Here is a 27,800-nt window from a genome sequence, read left to right as displayed (position 1 = left end):
CCATTGGTTCACATTCATGTTTACAGCCGTTTCAACTGTTTCTGTGTGAATCAACGAAGCAGGACAGCTGATGTCCTGACGGACAAAATGCCAAATTTTGTCCTTTTGCTAATTCTGGGAATCCACAGCACTGCAGCTGGTAGGTTTGCAGAATATATTTGTTATTTTTTTTCTTGTTTTATGTGAATGTAATAAATGTATAGAGAAAATGTTCCGATTAACTTCCGGTTAACCAAACACTCAAATACAAACAGATCTTTAACACTTAAGCATGATGTGAAAAATGTAAGATTTAAATAACTATTTGTCTCTCTATGTTATTTTTTATTTTAGTCCTGGTGCGTTTCTGTGGTAACCCATGCTGGTGCGCTGGAATTTCTCTGTGTTTTATTAGGACGGAAGTGATTTTTAAAATTTATTATTATTTATTTTTTTGAGATTTTCCCTAACCTTAATTAAAGTACCTTGTGAAAACCATATTTAATTGAAGAGGTCTTGTGTGAAAATCTGTTCCCCCTGCTGGCTGTATGCGGGAGCGCGCATTGCAGCCAGAAAAACGGATCTGATCGTTTCTGATCGATTACTCGGTAAAAACAACTCAGATAATCATGTCAAGGTTGTAACATTCAGTTTAATCGGCAGCTGTTGTTTACAAATTGTAAAATAAATAAACAAAAGAGGTCTTTTTACGCTGTTTTGTGTTATTATTTTAAACGCAAAGAGAATCTGTCTTTCTCCAACTTTTGTCACTTAAGCCTGACAAATAAAAGTCAGTCACCAAACACAGTTTTCCAGCACATTGTGTGTATTTATAATTTTTCATTGCTGATTTAAGAGGATGGAAACTGGCTGATAGCAGGGCACAAAAATTAAGACTTCCTGAAAAGATGAGAGTATAGATCTTCTGGTAAATCCTGTTCTAATGACAGATTACTGGATTAAGGAAATTTCTAATATACTACATGCTGTCACACAACAGTTTTTGAGAATTTCAGTTGCCTGAAATAATCCCTTCCCCCTCCATAAAATAGGAACAAATTAATTCACCAACAAGTCTTTATCTGTGTTTATTCCTTTCATCGTCAACAATAAATCCTGTAAGTTTGAAAACATTTGGTCATTATTCGCCAAAATTATGAGGGGGAACCATAAATTTTAGCTGCCTGAAAAAATCTGTTCCCATCTATAACATGGGAACAAAATAATTTACCAACAAGTCTTAATCTATGAAAAAATAATAAGGTCCCATGTCATGGAGGGGGAACGGATTTTTCCAAGTGGCTAAAATATAATGTTTCCCCCAAGTAAGTTTGACAAATAAAGAGTAAATATTACCAAATTCACAGGATTTGTTGCTGATGAAGAGGGACTAAAAACAGTTACAGAGATTGTGAGAAAAATAATTAACTCCCTTGAGAAACTTAGTAAATAAACATTTTGTGTTTAAAGTACATTTTTATTGTTTTTCAAGTTCTTTGATAAAGTTCACATTGTTATTGCTTAGTTCACACACACAAAAATACTAGAGTGAAACTGAATCTCTAGTCCTGAGTTTAGTGGGCTGTGATTGGTCAGCAGGGACAATAACCTAATAATTTCCCATACATAACATGGGAGTTAATTAATTTTCTCTTTCTTTTTTCAGTGACCCACTCTCTGAAGTATTTCTACACTGCGTCCACTCAAGTCCCAGGCTTCCCATAGTTTGTGGTTGTTGCGTTGGTTGATGATGTTCAGATTGCTTATTATGACAGTGTGATTAAGAGAGCAGAACCCAAACAGGACTGGATGAGGGAGATCACTGATCAGCAGTACTGGGAGAGAGAGACTGGAAACTTTCTGGGTAACCAGCAGATCTTCAAAGCCAACATTGAAATCTTAAAGCAGCGCTTCAACCAAACTGGAGGTTTGTGCGGATTTCACCATTTATTAATCGTTTTTGTTGTTGCTAATGGGAAGAAAGACACGCTATCTCATAGATAGATAGATAGATAGATAGATAGATAGATAGATAGATAGATAGATAGATAGATAGATAGATAGATAGATAGATAGATAGATAGATAGATAGATAGATAGATAGATAGATAGATAGATAGATAGATAGATAGATAGATAGACAGACAGACAGGCGGTGCAGGTTGCTAAAATTGTTAGTAGCCACACAGGAACATGCACTAAAAGGAAACAAGCGCACCCAGTACAACACTTTCATTCTATTGGCTTAGAGGTTGCTAGGCAACAGTACTTCTTTTTTCCAGTGTGAGCAGCAAGGAGAGAGGTTTGTTTGCAAGCAGAGATTTGATTCAAGCAGAGACAAGTTTTGAGTGACAGGAGAAAGGTTTGAGAAAGCTCAGTGAATTTGGAAGAGAGCAGAACATTTGAGTACAAGCATTACAAGTTTATAGGAGAAACACATGAAGTTTTGCTTTCAAACTGAAAATGTAAGCACAAGTATTAAAAGTTTTGAGAACCAAAAACATGAAATCCTGCTTTCAGACTGAAAATGTGCTCCAGAATTCCTCCATACTTCTCCATGTTTGGTTCTGGGGATATAAATAAGAGAAAACGACTCGAAAGATAATCTTATCAAGTAAATTATTATTAATATTGTCACCTTTGTGACATATAGTGCTGTCCTAAAAACAACTACAGGTAGATGTAGCTGAACATACCCCACTTAAAAAACCTGTCAGTGTTCTGGAGATATAAACACAAACTCATGGTTTAAATTTAAAGTGTTTTTTGTTGCTTGAACTGTTTTATTGCACTAGAACTCTCTATTAGAAGCAAATGGTCGTGTTGTAAAGTCACTGATGTTTCTGACAGTCTGTCTCTTTGTCTCAGGAGTTCACGTTGTTCAGCACATGTATGGCTGTGAGTGGGATGATGAGACTGCAGAGGTCAAAGGTTATGATCAGTTTGGTTATGATGGAGAAGATTTCATTGCCCTGAGCCTGGAGACAAAATCCTGGATCGCTCCAACCCGACAAGCTGTCATCACCAAACAAAAATGGGATCGTAATGTAGCTTTTGTAAAGAATGAGGAGAACTACTTAACTGAGAATTGTCCTGAGTGGCTGAAGAAATATGTGAACTATGGGAGAAACTCCCTGATGAGAACAGGTATTGCAAAATGTTATGCAGTTTAAAATACACAACTATTTAAAATACATTACTACATTTATGTGTGAACTTTGTTTTGTTTGAACATGCCTCAATATTAACTTTTTCAAGCAGTTATTGGACTTTGCAACAAGTTTTTCTACGTTGTTGTATCATCATTTTCCTTCCACATTAGACAACTTTGTTCAGAAATCAACTTACCAACCTTTCACTGTATTTTGAAATGTATTTGATGTAAATAAATTAGTTACAAACAAATTATGTCTTTATTTATAAAGGATTTAAAAATGTTTGCTTTATTTACTCTGCAGAACTTCCATCAGTTTCTCTCCTCCAGAAATCTTCATCCTCTCCAGTCAGTTGCTTCGCTACAGGTTTCTATCCCAACAGAGCAGAAATGTTCTGGAGGAAAGATGGAGAGGAGATTCATGATGATGTGGAGAAAGGAGAGATTCTCCCCAACAATGATGGGACCTTCCAGATGAGTATCAACATTTATCTTTCATCTGTCCCACCTGAAGACTGGCCCAGGTACGAATGTGTGTTTCTGCTTTCTGGAGTTGAGAGAGACGTCATCAGACTGGAGAAAACAAGAATCAGGAACAATGAATGTGAGTAGTTTGTATAAATTGCCTTGTGTACGTATAGACAAATATATACTGATTCCAATGTTCTGTCTGTTTTACTTGTGTTTTTAGATTTATATTCAGTTTTAGTGATATTCCACTATTACAATCTACTTCTTTTTATTGTTAATCAAAACTTGTTTTTAACAAAAACTTTCTGTTTTATTAATTTTGTGGTTTTAGGTTTAGTTGGACTGTGTGTAACCATTCACTGTGGTAATTTTATTAACATCTTTACAAAATGTGCAAAATGTATGTGCATTATTATCAAATTAACATCTAACAGTTGTTTTAACTGAAAGTAAACCAGAACAAGCAAAAGATGAACAAAGTTAAAACCTGGCTATGGTGTTTAGACAAAATGGGATGAAAAGGATTAACAAAATTTTTACTCTGCATAAATGTGACCTGGTTTTTCTTCTCAACAGTGAAAAGTGTCTCAACAGTAAATAACAACACTATGACCATCCTTGTTGCTGTTGCCGTGGGTTTCCTTGGTCTTGTTGTCATTATTGGATTCATTCTTTACAAAAAGATTAAAGGTGAGAGATGAATATTGTGTCTTTCTTTCCTGTGTTTTGATTGTTGTTCTTTACCCAGTGAGAATTAGCCTTGATTAAATGTTAAAGTTTTATATAAACCTGATTTAGAGATGAGTCAATGCCATTTATATGTGTAACTTTGATTTAGACCCTTATACTTCACCTAGGTTTAGACCAAGCAAGACTTTATGATCTAAAAGTGATATAATTTTAGACTGGGGTCCATAAAAACTATAATTATCCAACAAAAAATGCCAGAAACCCTCGACTCAAAGACAGCTTAATTTGATTCAAAATGAATAAACCCAATAATTTTTTACTGTTGTGATATAGTGAAAAAAAATGAGAGAATATTGGTAATTATGATGACATATTAATTGTACTGAACTGGAAGGTGAAAACTTGCATTTCAAAATAAAATGTAACATTTGAGCAGAGAAAGTTCAGTTTGTTTTTGTGAAAGAACAAATATCAGGGGGTCAGCATGAATTTTAATTTCCAAACCAAACTTCTGTCTCATACACACATGCACATAATTAAAAACATATTCACATTTATTCTCACTGTTAGAAGTTAAATCAGACCAAACCTTTCCTGCTTAGGTCAGTTACAAATTACCAAAATTATTTCTATTTGCTAAATGCCAGAATAATGATAGACAGAATAAATATGTCAGATATTTATAGTTGTTGATCTCTGGGACACAGAACTCATCTCCTTACTCAGAGGTGTGATGGTTGGACATTCCCATCATGTCTTTACTTGCATAATTATTTGAACAGATTAATGATGCATTTTCAAGCATCCGAACCAGAACCACAGTTCTCTTCCTGATATCTTGGCTGATTTCTTTTGACCTTATTGTGTCAAACAAATCAGTGTGTTTCAGATGTGGCCTTGAAATATGTAAAAACATCCACAGATGTGACTCCAATTAACTCAAATGTATCAGTTAACCTATCAGAAGTTTCCAAAGCCATAATACGATCACATGACCTTTGCCTCATTGTTTAAAGAGACAGTACTCATTCTATATGTAAACTGTTTACTTTGAAGATGTTAATAGATTAATCTCTGACATAGTTTGTCTGTCAATATTGTGATATTTAGGAAATGGAAATAATTTTGGTAATTCTGACCTAAAACAAGATAAATTGGGTTTGCTGTAACTCCAGACAGTGAGGGGAAACGGACTGTGTCTTTTTACTTGCAGTCTGTAATCTCTGTAATTAAACAGGACATTTGATGAATATATGTGAAATAGAAGATAAATTCCAAGTCAGAATAAGTCATATTAGCTTTTAATTGTTTTCAGTATTAGTAAATAATTTATATTGAACTTTGTGTGGAGAGGAGCAACAACTACAGTGAAACTGATGAAGTTGTTCTCAAATATCAGATCATCTAAATGTACAGATGGACTAGTGGGTATTTATTCTGATATTGTGTGGTTGTCAAGCATAATTAATTACTTAATACCTTATTTGTATAGTTAGTGAACAGAATTGAGCTAATTATATTAAACAAATAATTATTTAATCTGTTGCTGTCAGTAAGTATTTAAAATGTTTGATCATATTTTCTTCCTCTTTGTCTAACGTTGTAGTTTCCTCTGGTCTTTGTCTGATGTTTGACAATTATTGTGTTCTTTCAAAAATTACATCAGACTAATTACATTGTCCAAACTGGACAAAATAAAATCCTGATAACTCCTGTAACTTTGTGCAATAAGAGTTACGGGACTGTATGAGTTGCTGCTGCAGCCAAACCACGACAGAAAAATTTAATCAAGCTTGTCTGTGATTAAAGATTTCATTATAAATGTTTGCAATTTCATTACTTGAGTCAGAAAATAAAAATGAGGAGAAGAGAGTGAGTGAAGGGACAGTGTTGGAAGTATGAATGTCTGGGCAAGAATTAGATGTGTGTGGAAACAGCAACCAAACTGTACAAAGTTTTCAAGGTTTCAATCAATCAATCAAATTTTATTTGTATAGCACATTTCAGCAGCAAGGCATTTCAAAGTGCTTTACATCATTACAAATAGAGAAACACAATGCAACATAGAATCAACAATCAAAACACGACATTAAGTCAAGTTCCAATAAATTTGTAATTGATTACGTTTCAAATACAAACAGGTGGGTTTTTAGTGGAGTTTGCATCCATAAAAGGTTTACCTGTTACACTCCTACTGTGTTATATGGAACAAAATACCTGTTGCTATTTTTATTCCCACTCACGCTCACAATCACACAGTTTAAAACGATGTAAACAGCATTTTAATGGGCTTCTGGCACCAGGCTCTGTTCACCTCTTTCACAGAGCAGGGACTCCGCCGTCCCTCACGGATTTTTGTGCAATTCTATGGTACCTGTTAGTGTCTAGAATTTACAGGGTTTCCATTACGTGCAATAAGGTTTGATATTTTTTACACTGATATTTTTTATGTGGTTTGTTTTTCGGGAGAGAAATAAATCTGTGTTGTGTCCATGTGTCCCTGCTGTACAATCACAGACCACTAAGCTCAGGATCAGAGATTCAGTTTCACTAAAGGTTTTTTAGTGAAAATAAGCAATAACAATGTGAACTTTGTCAAAGAACCTGAAAAACAATAAAAAATGTACTTTAAACACAAAATGTTTATTTCCTAGGTTCTGAAGACACCAAGACGTCACCATCAGGCCCAGAAGCTTCATCTTTAAATAGTAAATGTTCAGACGACAGCCAAGGCAAACCTCTGGTGTAACGGTAAGGTCCCATTGCTATAACTTTTTTCTCTTTCAGTGCATTGTGTGCCAACATTGTATGGACATAAGTGCATAGAAACATTGAATAAATAATATTTCTGCTTATGTATCTGTCTCAACAGCTAAAAGAAACAAATGAGGACTTTGGACACCAAGGCACCAAAATATGAGTTTTCTTGAGTCTCTGCATCCAAATAAAACATCAAATGTACATCTTCAGTGATATGTTTTATATTTGGCCTTTCTTTTCAAATATTCTTGCTATTTAGTTTCACATTGTTAAATCCAACTACAGTTTAGTATTTTAAAAAATATATTTTGCTCTAATTATGTCAGGAGGGACTCGATGCTATGTTCTGCTGTTTGACCAGGTTTTAGTTTAAAAAGGTTAAAGGTTACAAAAAAAGATAATTTACAACATGTGTTGTTGGCAAATGGTTCTTTATTTGATAAACATTGAAAAAGTTATTTGATTTATGACGTTATTAAATTTGTATTTTTACAATAGTCTACCTTCTGCTGTCATGTTTTTAAAATATTTTCATTCTGAAAATGAAAGGTTACAAGTTTATGATGAGGTGGTACTTTTATTTCAATTACAAAAGTTTTATGTAAAACTCATATGATTTGATTAGAAAACATTTTGTAGAAATGTTTATTGGAACCACTGAGCCTCTTTTGTTTGTTGTGGGTTTTTTATTTCATTTCAGTACTATAACTACTGAATACTTTCTGACTTGCAGATTCCGATTTTTGCTGATACTTTTATTTTTTTTAAAATGTTGGTAAATATAGTAAGAAAGTTTCTGAGTTGGCAACAATGGGTTGACTATCGATAACTGCAACATGCAGACATGACCTGGTGAATCTCTCAGCAGCAGAGGACAGTGGCTGACTTTTAAACCTTTGCTGAAGTAAATAATATCAGGGGATAAAATTGACTTCACATGTGAGCGTCGGCTGAGTTAAGGAAATCAGCACAAATAAATCGGATGGCTGATAAATCGGTGCATCCTTATTTTTTATTTGCAATCAATGAAATGCTTCTAAATGCTTTATTTAGCCTAAATTTATGATCAAGAAAACTTACTACCATTTTAGGAAATGGAGACTGTTCAGAGTCCTTAAAAAATTGAATATAGAATGTATAAGTATGTAAAATTACATGTGTTTAACAAGTGTTCAGCTCTGAGTTCTGTGTTTGGGTTATTATGGTATAAAAAATTATAACATAATTAACAAGTTAAAGATAATGGGGAAGATGTTGAATAAACAGAGTTTCTGCCTCTAAATAGCAGAATCTACACTAAATCTGCCTAATCTATGTACATTTAAGTGGAAAACATTATTTCATTGATTTTCTTTAAAATTGTAATTCAACAAATATTAGACTGTTTGCCTCCAAGCAATGTTTTTGTTCACTTTGTTCAGACTGATTGCATCTAGTTTTACCCTCTCTGTTTTTATCTGTTTTTGTATCTTATATTTTTACCTTAAGTGTTTTCATTATAAAATACTTTGTGTATAATAAAATGTAAACAGGTGATTTAATTTTCAATCAGCTCTTACTCTTATTGAATTTTTCTGTCCTGTGGAAATGGATCCATCTGCTGTAATTATCTGACAAAGTTTTTTTATTCAGAACCAACAAAGGAAGCAAAGGAATCTATTGGTTTTACTCAACATTGTCTCAGATCAGCAAAGATTCCAGGTCATTATGCTGTTGATGAGAGTTTTTCAGATCACTTATTGGCCATTATAATGGCGATCGTGGTTCTGTGTAAAGAAGGGAAATTTGAGGATTCGACTCCAGTAACATGTTGATGTGCCCCTGGGCAAGGCACATCCACAGTTGCCTACCAACCTACATATTTGTGTGTGAACTTTCACTTTTGTGTTAGTGATTGGGTGAATGCAGCAATAGTGAAATGCTCTATACGTTCAGACCATTCACATTATCTTCTGCCCTACTCTACATGTATGACTGAAACAGAGAAATTTAACTGAGCAGCTGATTTTAACCAATGTGAGCCACATTGGTTATGTATTTCAGTTTAATCCTAATTCTGTTACTCTTACTGTCATGGCTACTCTTGCATCATAATTAGGTCCAAAAAACATGAATGCTGGAGTAGTTTCTGAGCAGGAGGTTCTTGATACAATCAAAATAAAAAGCACTCATGGAGAGTTTACTGGTTTCATAAAAGAGCGTTTTCCTTACTTATAAATATAACAAAAAAATTCTCAGAGTTGTCTTGTAATGGCTAAGCTCTAAACGTTAACGAACCATTAAGGGGGAATTTCCAAGAGCACATATTTTCAGTCTGAAAGCAGGATTTCATGTCTTTTGTTCTCAAAACTTGTCCTTACGCTCAGATTTAGTCATCTTGGATTCTCTGCTCACTTAGGAAACATTTTCTGCACGCTTCTGTAACAAAAATGCACCATCGCCTGGCAACCTCTTAGCCAATAAAATGAAAGCATTGTACTGGGTGTGTTTGTTTCCTGCACTGATGGTCAAATGTTTTATTTAGCCTTTTTTTTCCCTCAGTTTTTTGTTTTGAATTACTTCAAACTGAAGATATTTTATTTCAAAGTTACAACAATGTATGAATTGTTAGTCATTATGGTTGGAGGTGTGGTACATATGCTGGTACTGGGATAATGAGACTGGAGAGGTCAAAGGTTATGATCAGGTAGGTTATGATGGAGAGGATTTTATAGCTTTGGACCTGAACACATCATCATGGATCACAGCAAAACCAGAAGCTGTTCTCACCAAACACAAGTGAATTAATAATAAATACTTTACAAAATGTGTAATGAGACGCTGAAGAAGTATTTGAGAAGTGAGAGGAGCTTTCTGATGAAAACCTATATTTCATCCAGTTTTATGTACACACTTACCTTTACATGTTCTTATAAAAACGGCATTACAGGATTGTTAGTTACCATGGCATCAACTTGTACAACTTTGTCTCTGTCTCTCTGTAATGTCATTCATCCTATAGGTCACCTACAGGTTAAGCTGAAACTTAAGGTAAGCTCTGTTTCTGTTTAAACATATACATATAAGAGAGCTGTTTGCAGGTCCAGTCTTTATTCTGTTAATTGTGATGATTGTTTTTGCTTACAGTTATGAAAACAAAACATTTAATATTAAAATATTACATTTGACCAATAAAACAAATTATACAGAATTGTGGGCTAAATGAAAAGTAGCAATTTATTCCTTCTTAAAGGTTTTTATTTTAAAAAGGTAATTTTAATCTAAAAAAAAATCATCACCAGAGCACATTAAAATGATTGAAAATGACTGTCTTTATATTGGAGTTTCTATAGTGGAAACCCAGAGTCTGCTGAATTAATAGTTATGATACTTAAAGTTTCCTTTTCACACCCCTGATTTAAAAAAACATTGTTTCATTTTTGTTTCATTGGTTTAAACCAACTTTAAGAAACTGGTGACCAATTTAGGGAACTTTACAGCTGACCTTCTTCCTCATTTTGTCAAAGTGCCTTTAAAGGAGAAGGAAGAAAAAATCACAGTCTGTTAAATATGTTTAAAATGTGGAGCCGCAGTGAGGACATTAATCTTTCTGATTTTACTGGAAATAAATGAGACAGAATCAGGCAAGTTATTAATCTATAGATCAAACCTCTAACAAACATTTACTGGTGTTTTGTCCTGAAAGGTGAATATTTAAGTCCCGTATTTAAGGAATCAATCAGGTAATTTTTTTCTATAGTATTGTTTTTAAATAGTAACCTATTTAGTGACAGTGGGGAAGTACAACTGAAGTTTAGATGGCTGTTTTGTAAATACTTTTCTTGCCTGAAGCTGGTGAAATTTTGTTTTACTCTGAATACAGAGTCTCCTCATAAATATGTACCCAGTAACCAGTCACTATGTTGTCCAGTAAGATTAAAAGATTTGTTACTGGTTTCCTCCAGAAGGTTTCAAATATTTTCAGATAAAGAGTGAAGCAGTCTCTCAAAGAAGACCAGACTTGTAGACATGATTAAAAGCCAAATCTAAATGGTTCTATTATAGTCCTTGTATCTTTCTATTATGCTATGTATGTTATGTATAATTTTTAAAATCTTGCTATGATGTTGTGTTGTCTTTTACTGTTTTATAGTTTTATAGTGTTAAAGACTCATATGGGGAGTCTGAATGTTAGAGTGTTCAGAATTTGCTTACATCTATCACTTACCCCATCCAAATAAATAATAAAGAAAGAAAGAAATAACATGTATTTAAATATCTTCATGACCATTTCATGTCTCACCATGAAACTATTTGCAGTGTGATGTTCCAAAAACAGCTGATGTACTTTTGGTTCCCCTCTGGTTGGCAAAACAGAAACATTTCTTTAAGGAAGCAGAAAACCTGCTTCCTTATATATTTAAGGAATATATTTTTTAGATTTTCAAAAACCTTGCAGTTTACATTCACTGCGAGGTGAATGTAAACACAAAAAAATGTTGATTATTTTTCACTCTTTAATCATTTAGATTAATTAACTAATTATATTTTAATAGATGACCCATGTAAATCCAACAGCAAGTTTTCAAAATGAGGATTTAAATTCTTAAGGGGAAAAATCTTTCCAAACCAACCTGGGTTTAATTTAAAAGCTCTTTGCCCCTAATAAACTTATTAGCATTTTATGCTTTTGTAATTAACTATAACCGCCACCAACCATTTGCAATGACTAAAAAACAGTTTTTTGTCACTGTGAAGGAGTTTTGAACTCATCTTTGCAGGATTGTTTTAACTCAGGCAGAATGGAGGATTTTCAGTCATAATTTATCTATTTTAGTTCATGCCACAGCATCTCAGTTGGATTTAAGTTGCTACTTTGAGCAGGAGAGTTCAAGACTTTAGTTTTTTAGCATTTTTAAAAGTGGACTTCCTAGTCTGGTTTGCATTGTTGTCCTTTTGGAAAAGGTCCAGTTCAGTTGATGGTGGATGTTCTTTATGAAGGAGAAAGCAGTTAATGGCTCTAATCAACTACTGACAGTCACACAGGTCCTGAAGCAGCCCAAGACCAACAATAACAACCATTATTAGCTTGTTCTTTTTCTGACGTGGTATTTCAGAAAAGTTAAATCACCGCTTATTTATGATTAAGCAAGTCAGGCAATTATCTTTTTACGATAGGCTTTTCTGTTTTGTATAGTTTTTTCCCTTAAAAAGAAGTGAAAGCAAAAGTAGGGAACAAATGCTTTTTCACAGCAACGTATGCTGAGAAACTATTTATCAGTTAGAAACCAAACTGCTTTTCCGCTTTGCAAAAATATTTAACATTTCTAAAGAAACTTAGATGCCTTTAATGCAGCTATAAGCTATTGTTTTTGTATGTTTGAAATTAATTTTTAAATACTGAATAGTTTTGAGACTATGAACAGTATGGGATACATTAAACACACATTAGCTGTTGGTTTTAATACTGTTTTAATGGTAACCCACTCAGTTATGTGATTTTTATCACAGTGATCCACACTCCTAGGTATTTCTACTCAGCATCTTCAGGAATACCAAACGTCCCATCGTACATGTCTGCTGGTTTTCTGGATGATGTTCAGATAAGTTACCGTGACAGCGTCACCAACAGAAACATTCCTAAACAGGATTGGATGAACAACGTTGGCTCAGATAATCCACATTACTGGGAGGAGGAAACACTAACATGTCTGGCTAAACAGGAAACTCTCAAGGAAAACATTGAAATTGCAAAACTGCGTTTCAACCAGACTGGAGGTTTGTTCATGTTTCACTTCTTACATGTCACATGATTTACTTCCTCTGCTTTTGGTAAAGTTTTAGTAATCTGATTTTTAAATAATATTTCCAAACACCTTTTATACTCTTCAGCAATGTTTCTGAATAGCAAGGAGAATTTTTATTGTCATTAATTTATTGACATTTTACCAGTAAACATTAAATTTAGACATGGGAAACTGACCGCTGCCTCTGTGTCTCAGGAGTGCACATCTATCAGCACATGTACGGCTGTGACTGGGATAATGAGACTGGAGAGGTCAAAGGTTATGATCAGACAGGTTATGATGGAGAGGATTTTATAGCTCTGGACCTGAACACATCATCATGGATCGCTGCAAAGCCAGAAGCTGTTCTCACCAAACACAAGTGGAATAATAATAAATATGCTTTACAATATGAGAAGTTTTACTTCACAAAAGTTTGTGTTGAATGATTGAAGAGGTATGTGAAAAGTGGGAGGAGATCTCTGATGAAAACAGGTATTACATCCAGTTTCACATCCGCAACAACATTTACATGTTCTCATGGATTTTATATAGTACATGAGTTTTTTAAGAGAGCTGTAGGAAGCATGTTGTTGTTTTGTTTTGTGTTTTTTTTCTGCTCCTCAGATCTTCCCAAAGTGTTTCTCCTTTAGAAAACTTCCTCCTCTCCGGTTAGCTGCCTTGCTACAGGTTTCTACCCCGACAAAGCTGAGATGTTCTGGAGGAAAGATGGAAAAGAGATTCATAAGGGTGTAGAAACAGAAGAGATCCTCCCCAACAACGACGGGACGTTCCAGATGAGCGCTCACATCGATCTGTCATCTGTTGCACCAGAAGACTGGACCCAGTATGAATGTGTGTTTCAGCTCTCTGGAGAAAAAGACCTCATTAAAAAAGCTGATAAAGTGAAGATCAGGACAAATGAAAGTAAGACTAAAAATGGAAGTGAAACTGTGTTTGCTTAGAGAAACAAGACTTTTCTTTTTGAACATTTAATTGAGCACTTTAGTTCTGTTCTTATTTATCTTTCTAGATTATTGTGTTGTTGTTTTGTCTCTATATTTTTATTCCTCCATCCAATTGCGCATTGATCATACATATCATACCAAAACACTAAGAGAGGAAAGACAGAAATTCATAATTTTATTAATAACTTTAAAGAAGTTCAGAAAGTACCAACTTATAACTTGCAACCAAGCAAACGGCTTTAATACATGTCTAAGGAAAGGCAATAAACAAGGGATAACATTACAATTTTGAAAAATATAATATTTAATATTTTCATTTAAAAAGTGGACAGGCAGTAACATGTTGTAGCATCAACTGTGGATCAGCAGATTCCATAGTTTCCTTTTTGTAATTTGAAAATGAAATAATATTGTTAGACTCCATACCAGACACATCATCTAATCATTAGACAATGTGTATTGGTATTTTATAGATCTTACATCATAAATCTGAAAATGAATTGGGTAAAGACAGGAAGCGTCCAGAGGGAGCCAAGATGGCGGCTAGCCTTTAGACGTTGTTCGGATCTTTCCTCCAACTTTATTCTTCTCCTGTCGGAACAGACGTATTTGTAATGTAATGTAATTACAACAAAACGCAAAACTTAAGGTCATCTAATACTTACTCCTACGAAGTCACCGTCTACCAAGAAAGGTAAAGTGGAGCAAGCTACAGCAGAGAAGTGATAGCGGTGCTAAAGCTAGCTATTCAGGAGCAAAGGACATCTATTGGGAAATCCATCGATGGCTTGAAGTCTTCTATTAATTTTATCTCTGCTGACATACAAGATATTAAAAGCAACCTGCACACCACGGTCAAGTCAGCAAAGCTGAGGAAAAGATTCAGGCATTGGAAAACAAAGTGCTGGAGCTAACATGCGATAAGAAGCGGTGGAATCTGCGGCTCCGAGGCCCGAAGAAAGGACTGAAGATGTAAAGGTGGTGGAGGTCTGTCAGAATATAATCCAAGAGAAGCTTCTGGAGGTGATTGATTCAGTCTATCGACTAGGAAGAAAACATCCAACCAAACCACAGCCAGGAGATTTCATCATCCAATTCTCTATGCAGCATTTCCACAACTTGATCTGGAAAATGGAAAATAATTCTGGCTGCTTGAAGCAAAGAAATCTCCTGTTCAGAGAAGATTTTTCTGTGGAAAACCAGGAGAAACAGAGCCGGCCAATAATCCAACAAGCCCACAAGGATAAGAAGATCACATACTTTATAGGAGGACGAGCTTTTGTGGACGGCAAGGAAATTTAATAACTGTTTTGTTTAACATAATCTGAAAATAATTATGGACGTTACTGGGAGCTTTTAAAATATGATTTTAAAAAGATCTTAAGTAAAGCTGGGGCAAGTAGAATTAAAATTAGCATAAAGGAGGAAAACTGCTTGGTCTCTGAGTTGATTTCATTATCATCTACTCTTCCTGAATATCTATCTGAACAACAGAGAGCCAAGTTACAAACCCTTCAGCTTAAACTTGATCAGATTTATATTAAAAAAGCAAAAGGAGCTTTTATACTTTAACTGGCCAAATGGTTAGAAGAGGGAGAACAAAACTGTAGCTACTTCTTCAAACTTTAAAAGCAAAGACAAACAAAGAATGGTATTACTAAACTTAATTCAAGTGTCAAAATTATTGATGACCTTAAATGATTGCCAATATATGTGAAACTTTTACAAATCATTGTGTGAGTCTAGACATTTTCCTGAGGAACATGAATATTTCTTTAACTCCTTAAGTGGCACAGAAACAATTGGTGACCAAAACAAAATATTATGTGACTCTCCAATCACATCTGATGAAATTAAAGAAGCTATTAATAGTCTTAATCAAATAAATCCCCTGGTACAGATGGGCTTACATCAGAACTTTATAAGATGTTCTCAGAAGAACTTACTCCATATTTATATTCTGTATTTATTGAAAGCATTAATAATGAAAGACTCCCCCATCACTTTCTCAAAGTTTAATTACTCTAACCCCAAAACCTCAGAAGGATGCATTAATTTTGGAATATTGGTTTCCTATTTCTTTACTTAACAGTGATTACAAAATTTTAGCCAGTTTGGCAAAAAAAATTAAAACGTTCTTAGTGATATTATAGAGGAATCTCAGAACGGCTTTATGGCTGGAAGGCATATTATTGATAATATAAGATTGGTTCTTGATATCTTAGACCAGGCATGTCCAAAGTCCGGCCCGAGGGCCAATCACGGCCCGCGGTCAGATTTCATACGGCCCGCAGCTTCGGTCTTATAATGTATTATTTATGGCCCGCCTGCACCGTGAAACAGAATAAATAAATCATAAAACTTGAAACTGTAATTCCTCCTTTCACCAAATGGTGGCAGCACCGTGCAGCGAACCGCTCTCCACTCATTTCTGCCATGGCCACTGCAAAGAAAACGAGTTTACAGTGAGGGCCGCCGCTTTCAAGAGAGATGGGAATTATAATACCTCTTCACTGAAAATCAAGCCACTTGTGCTCGTCTAATTTGTGAGACGGTTGCCTTGTTTAAGGATTTCAACGTAAAGAGACACTACCAGACTAAACATGCTAACACATACAACAAGCTAACAGGAAGTGACCATGCTGAAAAAGTGAAGCAGCTCCAAGCTGCACTGGCATCACAACAGCGATTCTTCACGCGGGCCTGTGAGTCAAAAGAAAATACCACCAAAGCAGCTACGAAGTTAATGTTAATAGCTAAACATGGCAAACCTTTTACTGAAGATACATTTATCAAAGACTGTGTTATGAAAATGGTGGAGAACATTTTGCCCTAAGAAGAAGCAAGAATTTGAGAAAAATGTTTGCCTGGCAGTAACAGTGTGGCACTGAGAGTTGAGGACATGAAACTGAGTGTTTTGAACGGTAACGTCTGTCACTATCAGCAGTGAAGAGCCAAAAGAACATTTATGCACCTGGATTTATGGCACTTAATTTTATTAAACTCTTGAGTAAGATTTGGTTATTACTGTTGATGTTATGAACCTGTAGATGTGACACAAACTATACTTTCTGAAAGATATTGTAAATGACGAGCAAAATTCACTTGTTTTAAGATTTAATAACAGACAACTTTGCATTACTTATAACTCCTGTTTAAAATGTTCTTGAGGCAAAGATATTTTTAAACTCATGTAAATTTAAGGTATTTCATACAGTTTGTTCAATGTTATCTGACTCTCCAGATATGAATCAAAGGCAGAATTTGGGTTTTTAGAGTTATTCTCATCTGCCTGAGTGGCTTATATTTGGTTATTTTGTCATTTGAAAAATAAAGATAACTGTGACTAGGCCTGTCGCGATAAACCGTAAATCGATTAATCGTACGATAAAAAAAACCTATCGACGTCATTTAATTTATCGTCCATATCGTCTCTGCTTGTATTTTTCTCTTTCTATTGATGACGCTGGATGTGTAGGCTCAACTCCGGCGCTATCCACTGACCCCTCCCTTCCTCATTTTTTAGGAAGGGAAAAATGAGAAGGGAGGAGGAGGGGACTATTACGTCAGGTAGTCAGCGCGCACATCATTTTGTACTGCTGCAGCTTTAGAGCCCCGTGAGGAGTTAGCAAGGTAAAGAAACACTATCTCATATTGGGGGAGGAGGGACTCGAAATGGAACTCGTTTCAAAGCCGAACGCAACTGCCGCAGTGTGGGAGTATTTTGGATTCAAACCAAATGACCGAGGCGAACCGCTGAACCTTTGCGAGCCGGTATGTCGCATTTGTCATAAAATAGTAGCAACTAAGGGTAGCAATACAACCAACTTGTACGTGCACCTAAAGCACAACCATCCAGTAAAGTTTTTCCAGCTGAGGAGGAAAAGTACAACCGGTGGCCCGTCTTCGTCTTCAAGTTCGCGACAGTCCACCGTCATTGAAACATTTCATCGACAGGAAGCATACAAAAAGGACGGCGCAAAGTGGTGCGCGCTCACAGACAGCGTAGTTCGCTTAATTGCTAAAGAGATGCTCCCATTTAATATTGTTGAAAAGCCGGCATTTCGAAAAATGTTGCAAACTTTTGATTGACGGTACGAAATCCCCGGAAAAACATACATATCACAAACGGCAATTCCACAACTTTACAGCAGTATTAAAGAGGACATACTGAAGGAGATAAAAGACATTTCATTTTACTCTGCTACGTCGGATATGTGGTCAAGTTCAAATATGACTCCTTATATGAGCTTGACCATTCACTATATAGCTGCTGACTGGACCCTGCACTCTAAATGTTTAGAGACCAGGTATGTCCCAGATAACCATACTGCTAACACCCTGGGAGAAAACCTGAAATCTGCTTTAGCAGACTGGGGACTGGATGAGGACAAGCTGGTCTGCATTACAACAGACAATGGCCCTAACATTGTCGCTGCAATAAGAAATCTTGGCTGGCCATGGCTCAACTGCTTTGGCCACAACCTCCACCTTGCTGTTTCCCATGGTCTTCTAGACAGTGACAAAGAACGTACAGCACGTGCCATAGGACTCTGTAAAAGTTTGGTCAACACTTTCAACCTGAGCTTCTTTAAAAAGAGAGATCTGAGGAAGGCACAGAATGAAGCTAATCTCCCTCAGCACAATCTCATTCTGGTGAGTTTTTAAATTCATTTATTCAAAATATTCAGAGCCATGTTTATTTATTTTTTATTTTTGTAGCATGTAGACCTGTAGAATCTAATTAAGACCATTTTTTGTTAGAGACCGAGAGTCCATTTAATTTTTATTTCTGCTTGTTTTATTTTATTAACCAGTTCCAGTGTTGAGTGTTCTTTTGAAAATAAAGGATATACATCTTTGGCAAGAAATCGTATGCATTATTTCGTCATTTCCATTAAATCAGTGTAAAAAGGTCTTCAGACAATACTATCGTCTATCGCAATAGTTTTTTGAGACAATTAATCGTTCAGCAAAATTTGATATCGTGACAGGCCTAACTGTGACAATGAAAATTGTTTTATAACAGTGTGTATTTGCATGAAACTTTTGTAGTTAAAAAATGTCTGAACAAACTATTGGCCCCTGGGCATCTTCACTTTATCAAATCTGGCCCTCTTTGCAAAAAGTTTGGACACCCCTGTCTTAGACTATCCAGAAATGGTTTCAGCTAACAGCTTTATTTTATTTTTAGATTTTCAAAAGGCATTTGACTGGATAGAACATGAGTTCATCTTCAAAACCCTCAGCTTATTTGGTTTTGGAGAGAATTTAAAGAAATCAATCCTCACTCTGTGCTTATGGAAATAGCTCAATAAAATTACCCCATGGAAACTACCAAAACATTTACAATAGAACGTGGGATTCATCAGGAATGCCCTGTATCACCTACAGTATTTGTTTCTTCTCCCTATGCAAATTCTAGCTACTTTTATTAAAAATAGTGACCTCAAAGGCATCCCAGTTGTAGGAAAAACTATACTTTTGAGTCAACTAGCTGATGATACAACTTTGTTCTTACAAGATAAGTTTCAATTTGATGTTGCACTTGAACTTTTAAATACATTTTCTGTTGCCTCTGGTCTTACACTTAACTTATCTAAATGTGAACTTCTCCCAATCAATAGTTGTAATGAATTATCTTTGTCAGGATTTCCTGTGAAGTCTGAAGTTAAATATCTAACTATAGTTAAAGAGCAAACACCAAGAATTAATAAAAACTTTGATCCAATTAAACCCTCCTGTCAACAAAAATGTAATCTGTGGTTACAGAGAAACCTGACTATCACTGGTCGAGTCCTGCTGGCCAAAACTGAAGGTCTTTCTCGTTTTGTCTAAAAGTGTTTGACAAGATACAAATACATGTCAGTTTAGGTTAAAGAATACCTAAAAAAGTTCAGTTCAAAACATAAATATTTATAGATTATTTGGATTTGGTGTCATAGCCAACAATAAAAATTATTTTTGATAAAATCTTCAAATCAAAAGATATAAAACATTTTTAGTTGACATCCTAAGTAACTAAGCTGTAATTCAGCCTGCAATAAATATTATTAACATGACTCCAGTTGGCTTTATTTCCTCACTTTATTGAGATTGAAAAGATATATGGTGATTAGAAATGACCATAGTTTCTACATCCTACTTAGCACAAGAAAACCAAAATGAAACATTAGCATCCAGTTATACTGAGGACTCAAAGCACTTTCCAGTAGAGCCACATTCACATTTACAATTGTAGACACAATACACCAATAAGCAGATCAGTAACTTATGATTAAATATCAACATGTGAGATAAGAAAGCTGCAGTCACCTTATTGCTCAGATACAACATTTCAGTCTAAACCATATTCCAGTTTTCAGATTTTTAAAGCTGGCAAGTTTAGATTTGAATGATGTTTGACTTTTTTCATGTTTCACACTCATGTTTCTACAGTGGATTTATACTCTGTGCTTTATTAGGTGGGATTTATTTTATTATTGAGTTGCTGGTTTGTTTTTGAAGAGAAACATGATGTTCTGATATCACTGCGGTTTTATATGTAAAATATTGCCTTTTCTGAAATAAAATCCTTAATTCAATTTGTGTCTATTTGTAAGTTTACATAAAATTTGTTTATATATTATACTCTGTAAATCTGGGCACTTATTTATAAAGATTCTCAGTCCTCAAAGCTTTTTCATCTTAGCCTAAAGAACAGTGAGAAGCCAAAATGTGTTACGGTTCGGTTCGTATCGGTTCCACAGGTCAAATATAAACCTAGAGCTTTTGTATGTGAATTTGGAGACTGCCAAAATAATGTCTTTTTTTAACAGAATGATCAGCAACCAATCAGATATCTTCCTTGTTTCAGCCAATCATATGAACGGACCCCACGTGGGGGTTATACCTGATAAGCCAATCATATGGCTACATCAGCGCCTTAGCCATGTTGAATACAGCCTCTTTAGCCCTCAGCCTGGCTTTGAGAGGAGCGGTAAGTAAAATATTTATCTTAACATATTTAGCTACTTTATCCCCTTGTTATGGTTATTAATGCTAATCGGTTTAATTGTGCAGCTGTCAACACAAACTAGCGAGCTAAGTGAGTGAGCTTTTCTCAGCTGGGATCGAACCTCTCAGCTCGCGCTGGAAACAAAAAAGTACCGTTGCCTGGCAACCTCTCGGCCAATAGAATGAAAGTGTGGTACGGGGCGCCTGTGGGTCCTTAGACATGAATTTATGTCTCTATGTGGATACTGTAGTAGAAAGCTTTCTGCTCCGTTACAACTTAGATTTAAGGACTTTGCCATCGATGGCTTTGCATTGACTTACATGACAGACAGCAAGTCTGTGTTCTCTTCCTCACTAAATATCTGCCAGCAGTGCTACTGATCATCAACAACCTACTGATCTTAGGCAGGTGTGTTCACCCAACTAAAGAAAATGGACCGTGTTACCACTTAGTCACGACGTGCTATCTATCTAGAGAAAAAGTATATATCTATAAACCTATCCATCATAGATTAGATAATACAGACAGACAGCTGGATGACTGGATGGATGCAGCGAGCAAGCAGGTTGCTACTACAGTAGCCACACAGAGACATAAATTCATGTCTAAGGTCCCACAGGCGTCCAGTACAACACTTTCATTCTATTGGCCGAGAGGTTGCCAGGCAACGGTACTTTTATGTTTCCAGCGCGAGCTGAGAGGTTCGATCCCAGCTGAGAAAAGCTCACTCACTTAGCTCGCTAGTTTGTGTTGACAGCTGCACAATTAAACCGATTAGCATTAATAACCATAACAAGGGGATAATGTAGCTAAATATGTTAAGATAGATATTTTACTTACCGCTCCTCTGTCGCTGCCAAAAGCGACAGAGGACATATGGCTCAGCGACATATGGCTGAGGGCTACATAGGCTGTAATTCAACATGGCTAAGGCGCTGATGTAGCCATTTGATTGGCTTATCAGGTATAACCCCCACGTGGGGTCCGTTCATATGATTGGCTGAAACAAGGAAGATATCTGATTGGTTGCTGATCATTCTGTTAAAAAAAGACATTATTTTGGCAGTCTCCAAATTCACATACAAAAGCGCTGAGTTTATATTTGACCTGTGGAACCGATACGAACCGAACCGTAACACATTTAGGCTTCTCACTGTTCTTTAGGCTAAGATGAAAAAGCTTTGAGGACTGAGAATCTTTATAAATAAGTGCCCAGATTTACAGAGTATAATATATAAACAAATTTTATGTAAACTTACAAATAGACACAAATTGAATTAAGGATTTTATTTCAGAAAAGGCAATATTTTACATATAAAACCGCAGTGATATCAGAACATCATGTTTCTCTTCAAAAACAAACCAGCAACTCAATAATAAAATAAATCCCACCTAATAAAGCACAGAGTATAAATCCACTGTAGAAACATGAGTGTGAAACATGAAAAAAGTCAAACATCATTCAAATCTAAACTTGCCAGCTTTAAAAATCTGAAAACTGGAATATGGTTTAGACTGAAATGTATCTGAGCAATAAGGTGACTGCAGCTTTCTTATCGCACAGGTTGATATTTAATCATAAGTTACTGATCTGCTTATTGGTGTATTGTGTCTACAATTGTAAATGTGAATGTGGCTCTACTGGAAAGTGCTTTGAGTCCTCAGTATAACTGGATGCTAATGTTTCATTTTGGTTTTCTTGTGCCAAGTAGGATGTAGAAACTATGGTCATTTCTAATCACCATATATCTTTTCAATCTCAATAAGGTGAGGAAATAAAGCCAACTGGAGTCATGTTAATAATATTTATTGCAGGCTGAATTACAGCTTAGTTACTTAGGATGTCAACTAAAAATGTTTTATATCTTTTGATTTGAAGATTTGATCAAAAATAATTTTTATTATTGGCTATGACACCAAATCCAAATAATCTATAAATATTTATGTTTTGAACTGAACTTTTTTAGGTATTCTTTAACCTAAACTGACATGTATTTGCATCTTGTCAAACATTTTTATATTCCAACATACAAACATAATCAGAATTTATGACGAAAAGTTCTCTTGATTTCACTTTACATCCATTAACCAAAAAACAAAATCTATGATTATAAAAGGAACTCTGTAAGAAAGTAATTTAGCGAAGTTAATTTTTGTAAAATTAAGAGATATAACATTCGTTATTCGTTAACAGTAGAGCAAGCAGCTCTGGTGTCGGAGTTCTAGTTCAGCTGACGGTTCAGGCTCAAAGTTGTTGCTTTTAGAAAAATATGGCCGTGTTCCTTAAGGTCTCCGTGTTATTTCATTTTATTAGTTTTGCATGTTTCTTGTGAAGCAGGACGGTGTTTACAGCAATGTGTTCAGGCGGATCAGTTGCTCAGCTGTCTGGCTCTGGTCCGCTCTCTCGTTCCCATAAACTCTCTTTCAGGCTGAATACAGAAGTGATTCCATGGAAATAACACAGGAGGCTCCTTTACCTTCTGCTTTAGGCTGAAGAAGTTGATCCGGAGTGACGTGACGGCTGCAAACTTTGCTGTGCAGCGTTAGCTTTAACTGGTAGCGACAAATATTTACAAGCCATCGTCTTCTTAATTCAGGATCGCTTGGAAATCCATGAAAACTTAAAAGCCCATTATATTAGGAAGGCAGCAATGTTCATAGTATTGTTTTATTTGCGTCTGAAATAAGACTTTGTCTTTTCTAGCTGTCATGGTAACTGTTAGGTAAATTGTATATATTGTTATCAAATATTTGTTGATTCATGTGCCTTTATAATGTTCTTGTCTTATATGCCTTTATTTGTTTCATCTTAGCATAAAGAAAGTTTCTGTGTTGTAGAATTACTTTGATTCCTTTCTCAGAAGGCCTCTCTGAGGAAGAGCAGAGAACAATTATCGCTCAGCAGAAACCTCTGCATCCTTGACCTGTTGGATAGCTATAAAACTGTTGCCATGAAGACGTACAACTTGCTCTGTGTTATCCTGTGTCTGGAACAGAATGATCTAGTGTGTAGATACCATGTGTTTTGTTAGTGACTAGCAGTTGCGTTGCAATTATGTGACTGAAGTCTTTTCTGAAGTGTTTTCCCCGCCCCTTTGAGACGCTCTCTGTAACAGGGATCCTAACAGCAATAAAAAGGGAGAACGGACACATATGTTTTCAGAACGGAAGAGATGTGTGACTGAAAACATATATATGTCCGTTCTCCTCACGAGTACAAAAGAATCTAACTCTTGTCTTTCTTGTGTTTGTTAAATCTGTCTCAATAGGTGTTTAAACCTGACAGTAACTGAAAGCGGAAAAAAGAGAGCCGCATTTGCGCATGCGGTTGTGACATCAGCGCGGCAGGTGCAAAGAGCCCATTACTCAAGAACGCATGTTGTTAAGTTCTGGGCAAGTACGTACCGGCAAGATCAGATGAAAGTCCGTTCTTACCGAGTTCACAAGGACTAAATAATAAGATTAAAAAATGCCTTTGGGAGGATTTGATCACAAAAATTATAACAAGTTATTTATTTGTATAATATGACGATGACAAGTTTAGTGTTTTTAAAAAATTTATTCTTTCCAGGACTTGATTTTGGACAAGTCTTGAAATACTTTGAATTCACTGAAATTCAGCTTCTGTGAATTTCAATAAATTGTCCAATTTAACACAGGAATTTCTTTAACATTTATAACTGGGAAAAATGTTAACAGATATCAAATATACTTAAAGAAATATAAGTTCTAAGTAGAAACACCTTCAGATTAATGGGATTAAGTTTTTATTACTGACTGTAAAAAGCTTAAGTTAATAGAAATTTATTGCCTCAAATGACTTTTTCAAGCTTCTGTTACCAGTGAAGCTTGAGTCACCTTCACCAGATTACTGGCTTATAAAATATTTATCTCAAATCAAACAATAACAGATGATGGCCAGCGTGAGTCATGCTGTTTACTGATTCCTTCCTTATTCCCTAGATTTGGAAGGGATTCATAAGTAGGGAAAGTTTTGTTTTTTTTCATATTTAATGTTTTACCAACCTGCATCTGGCCAGAGTTGCTGTCACACAACTGGATGATTATTTTACAATAACTGCTAAACACTGATTAATAAACTTGTTTCCGTTATTATCATAATCAGGTATATTCTTGTAAGATACCAGCATAGAAAGAAACCAAAAAAAATTTTTTTAGGAATGTCTTTATTAGAATAACAAAAAACAAGCAGATAATCAGCAAATAACTTTAGGAAATTGATACTGAGACTGTGTAATCGAAAGCAAATATTACCATTATTTAATTGGGTTTTGTTTTTTTAAGATGAGGAGACAGTGAAGAGGACAATGGCAGGACATGGGAATGAAGAGAACCGCCTGTTAAACCAGCAGCTCCCTCGGTCTGTTAGTGCAGTGGTTCTCAAACCTTTTTCAGTGATGTACCCCCTTAAAAATATAATTTTAGTCAAGTACCCCCTGACACGGGCAAAACATTTTTGGAATAAAAAAGAGGTACAGTGCTGTAAATACCCTGTAAATACTGAATATAAAATTCAGTGTATGAACACACATTTATATTTTATCGAACTTTTTACAAAATAATTTTTCCCAAGACTTATTATGAGGAGCCTACTGATTTTTTAAAGATATTTTGAAAAGCTTCACGTACCCCCTGCAGTACCTCCACGTACCCCCAGGGGTACGCGTACCCCCATTTGAGAACCACTGTGTTAGTAGAGCTATGCTGCTCCAAAAACTCCTTAGCAAGTTTTAAAGTATTAATATCCTGGATGAACTGAGTGGATAGATGAAGCTATAAGATCTACTTTCTCGCCTAAAAACAAATTAAAAGGAGTTTTTGTGACAAATTAATAGTGGTTAAAGTGTAATACATTTCTGTTCTCACTTTTACCGCTGCTGGTGGCTCATTGCATTGTGGGATATCTTGCTGACTCAAGTCTGCAGAAGGATGCATCGATGCATCCTGGATAAAATGGGCGGAGCAAGAACACATCCGGGTACTTTGAGCGTTCTTGCATAGAATTGGAACAGTAATTGGGCCGCTAGTCGATGACGTTTCATAAAGATCACAAGTACAGACAAAAACTCATGTTAATAAGCTACACATACAAATAAGAAATATGTGTGCATGAATCGCTGTGGACTGATCGGTCGATATGAGAGCATGGATCACCTTGTCTGTGCTTTTGACTTTTGAGACTTCCTAACTGCATCATCTCACTTTGGATTCAAGGGAGAACGATGCGTTCCAGGCTGGTGAAAAGCTGGGATATCTCAGCATTAGAATTGTAATGCTCTGTTCAAGGCAGAAGAAAAGCTTGGATATCTGAGCTTTGTGAATCTTTGAGACTAATTTAGCTCCATATTCCTGAGAGTGTCCTGCATGTGGGCAAAATGTTGACCCAAAATCATGACAAAAATGGGTTAATTTGTTAAAAAACACATTGGAATGATTATACATACAATGAATTCCAACTCTTTTGTGACATTTTTTACATACAGTGATTTATTTATGAAGCCCAGGTGAAAATTCAAGCTGGGTTTCTCTCCAACCTGCATCATCCAATCGCTTCATTTCCACCAAACAGCCACAGGTCCTGCTCCGCCTCAGCCAATCATTGCTCAGGAATCCCTTTATAAGGTTCCTCTTACCTGGACCTCCCAGGCTTCTTCAAGTCTCCCTCCTTTCCGTTCTCCACTCCACCACCAGTATCCGGGTTCAGGAGGAAGACGACCCTAATCCTAACCGTAAACTGTCCATCCAAACTGGGGCTGATTCTCAGATTCTGCTGGGTCCGAATGGCAAAAAATCTAACCTTCAAGTTAAATAAAACTATCTAAGTTTTATTTCAAGTTTTGCTTTCTTTCTGCATGAATTTTCATATTTATTTAGTTTTAGCTGGATACAATTATTTGTTTTATATTGTGTGTAGTGGCGATTGTTTGTCAAACCAAATATCCAATAAAACTTCCATCAGCCACTATGAGGCACTGGGGTCCAGATTCTTTACGCAGGCAAACGAAGTTTAATGTCCAAACTTGTTGATTGTCCTGGTTGCTTTTATTTTCCTTTTCAGCAAAAATTTACAACCTTCAAACTTTCCTTTGTTCTCCTGTCTACTTCTGTTGCTCTGGTAAAAACCATAGGCCCAAACCCAAATGCCTGCTTGTCTTTACCAGGCCCCTACACTTATAGAAAGTGGACTGACCCACCTCACTTCCTGTCTTAGAAAACAAATAAATAAGAACAAATAATAACACAAAAGATAAATAGAATCAACAATTATTAACCTGCAAATAAACTCTGCAAATAATACAAAAACTAGAAATTTAAGAATAAACTAACAAAATTCAAATGGATAAAGAAATAAAGAATAAATAGCTCCAACATTGTGTTTAAATAAAGTCATTAGTACATTACAATTCATCCGTCAGTGAAGTTACATTTTTAGCTCATTCTAGTTAAAACCTTCAGAAATAAAACATGTTTTATTTTGTGTAGTTACTTTCATTTTTCTTTCTGTCTGCAGGTAAAATTGTCTCTGTGTTGCTTCTACACAAAACGTATTTGATCAAATTTCTACCTGTGATGCTGTAATTATTGTGAAGTTCTTTGTTCAGCTGATCTTGTTGCAAATTTACTATATAAATAACTTTGGCTTGACTTGAAAACATCCTTCACAGTTTATTTTTCTTAATTTTTGCTTATCTTTTAAAACATGATTTTGCTCACAAAGTTTAAAAAATAGTTTAGCTATTAATTTTTTTAATTCAACAGTTTTTTAGTTGATTTTTCTAGTATTTTCTTAACAAGCAGATGTCATAGATTTTGTATTTGCATTCAAAATTCAGGATTGACTGTTTTTATGGACTGATTAATATTACAGTTAAGTGTGACTGATATTCTAAAACTATTATTAAAATATATATCAAATCTATATCAAAATGTTGTGTTTATTTATTATACAAAAACAGAAGAGGAAAAGGGGAGGAACCTGTTACACTGAAATCTGC

The 27,800-nt window shown here is 35.4% G+C and overlaps 1 protein-coding gene and 1 pseudogene across 1 annotated transcript; both read left to right on the top strand.

Annotated features, from left to right (window-relative positions):
• On the top strand, positions 1–7,255 carry LOC114156481 (class I histocompatibility antigen, F10 alpha chain-like). Its single transcript, XM_028036946.1, has 7 exons — positions 1–139; positions 1,646–1,906; positions 2,848–3,126; positions 3,438–3,737; positions 4,181–4,294; positions 6,949–7,045; positions 7,167–7,255. The coding sequence occupies exons 2-6, from the start codon at positions 1,789–1,791 to the stop codon at positions 7,041–7,043; spliced, it is 906 nt and encodes a 301-aa protein (XP_027892747.1). The 5' UTR covers positions 1–139; positions 1,646–1,788; the 3' UTR covers positions 7,044–7,045; positions 7,167–7,255.
• Positions 7,256–12,507: 5,252 nt separating this feature from the next.
• On the top strand, positions 12,508–20,925 carry LOC114156279 (H-2 class I histocompatibility antigen, Q9 alpha chain-like; annotated as a pseudogene).
• Positions 20,926–27,800: the final 6,875 nt, after the last annotated feature.

This window comes from Xiphophorus couchianus, chromosome 13 (genome assembly GCF_001444195.1).
Source record: "Xiphophorus couchianus chromosome 13, X_couchianus-1.0, whole genome shotgun sequence".
Classification (NCBI taxonomy): Eukaryota; Metazoa; Chordata; class Actinopteri; order Cyprinodontiformes; family Poeciliidae; genus Xiphophorus; species Xiphophorus couchianus.
The sequence above is the reverse complement of the archived record's forward strand: the minus strand, read 5'-3'. Positions and strand labels throughout refer to the sequence as shown.

Excerpts from the sequence above, each read along its gene's own strand:
- LOC114156481 (XM_028036946.1), top strand. The coding sequence starts at position 1,789 with ATGAGGGAGATCACTGATCAGCAGTACTGGGAGAGAGAGACTGGAAAC. Across the intron at positions 1,907-2,847 it reads GCGCTTCAACCAAACTGGAG|GAGTTCACGTTGTTCAGCAC; the intron begins GTTTGTGCGGAT and ends TCTTTGTCTCAG. Across the intron at positions 3,127-3,437 it reads AAACTCCCTGATGAGAACAG|AACTTCCATCAGTTTCTCTC; the intron begins GTATTGCAAAAT and ends TTTACTCTGCAG.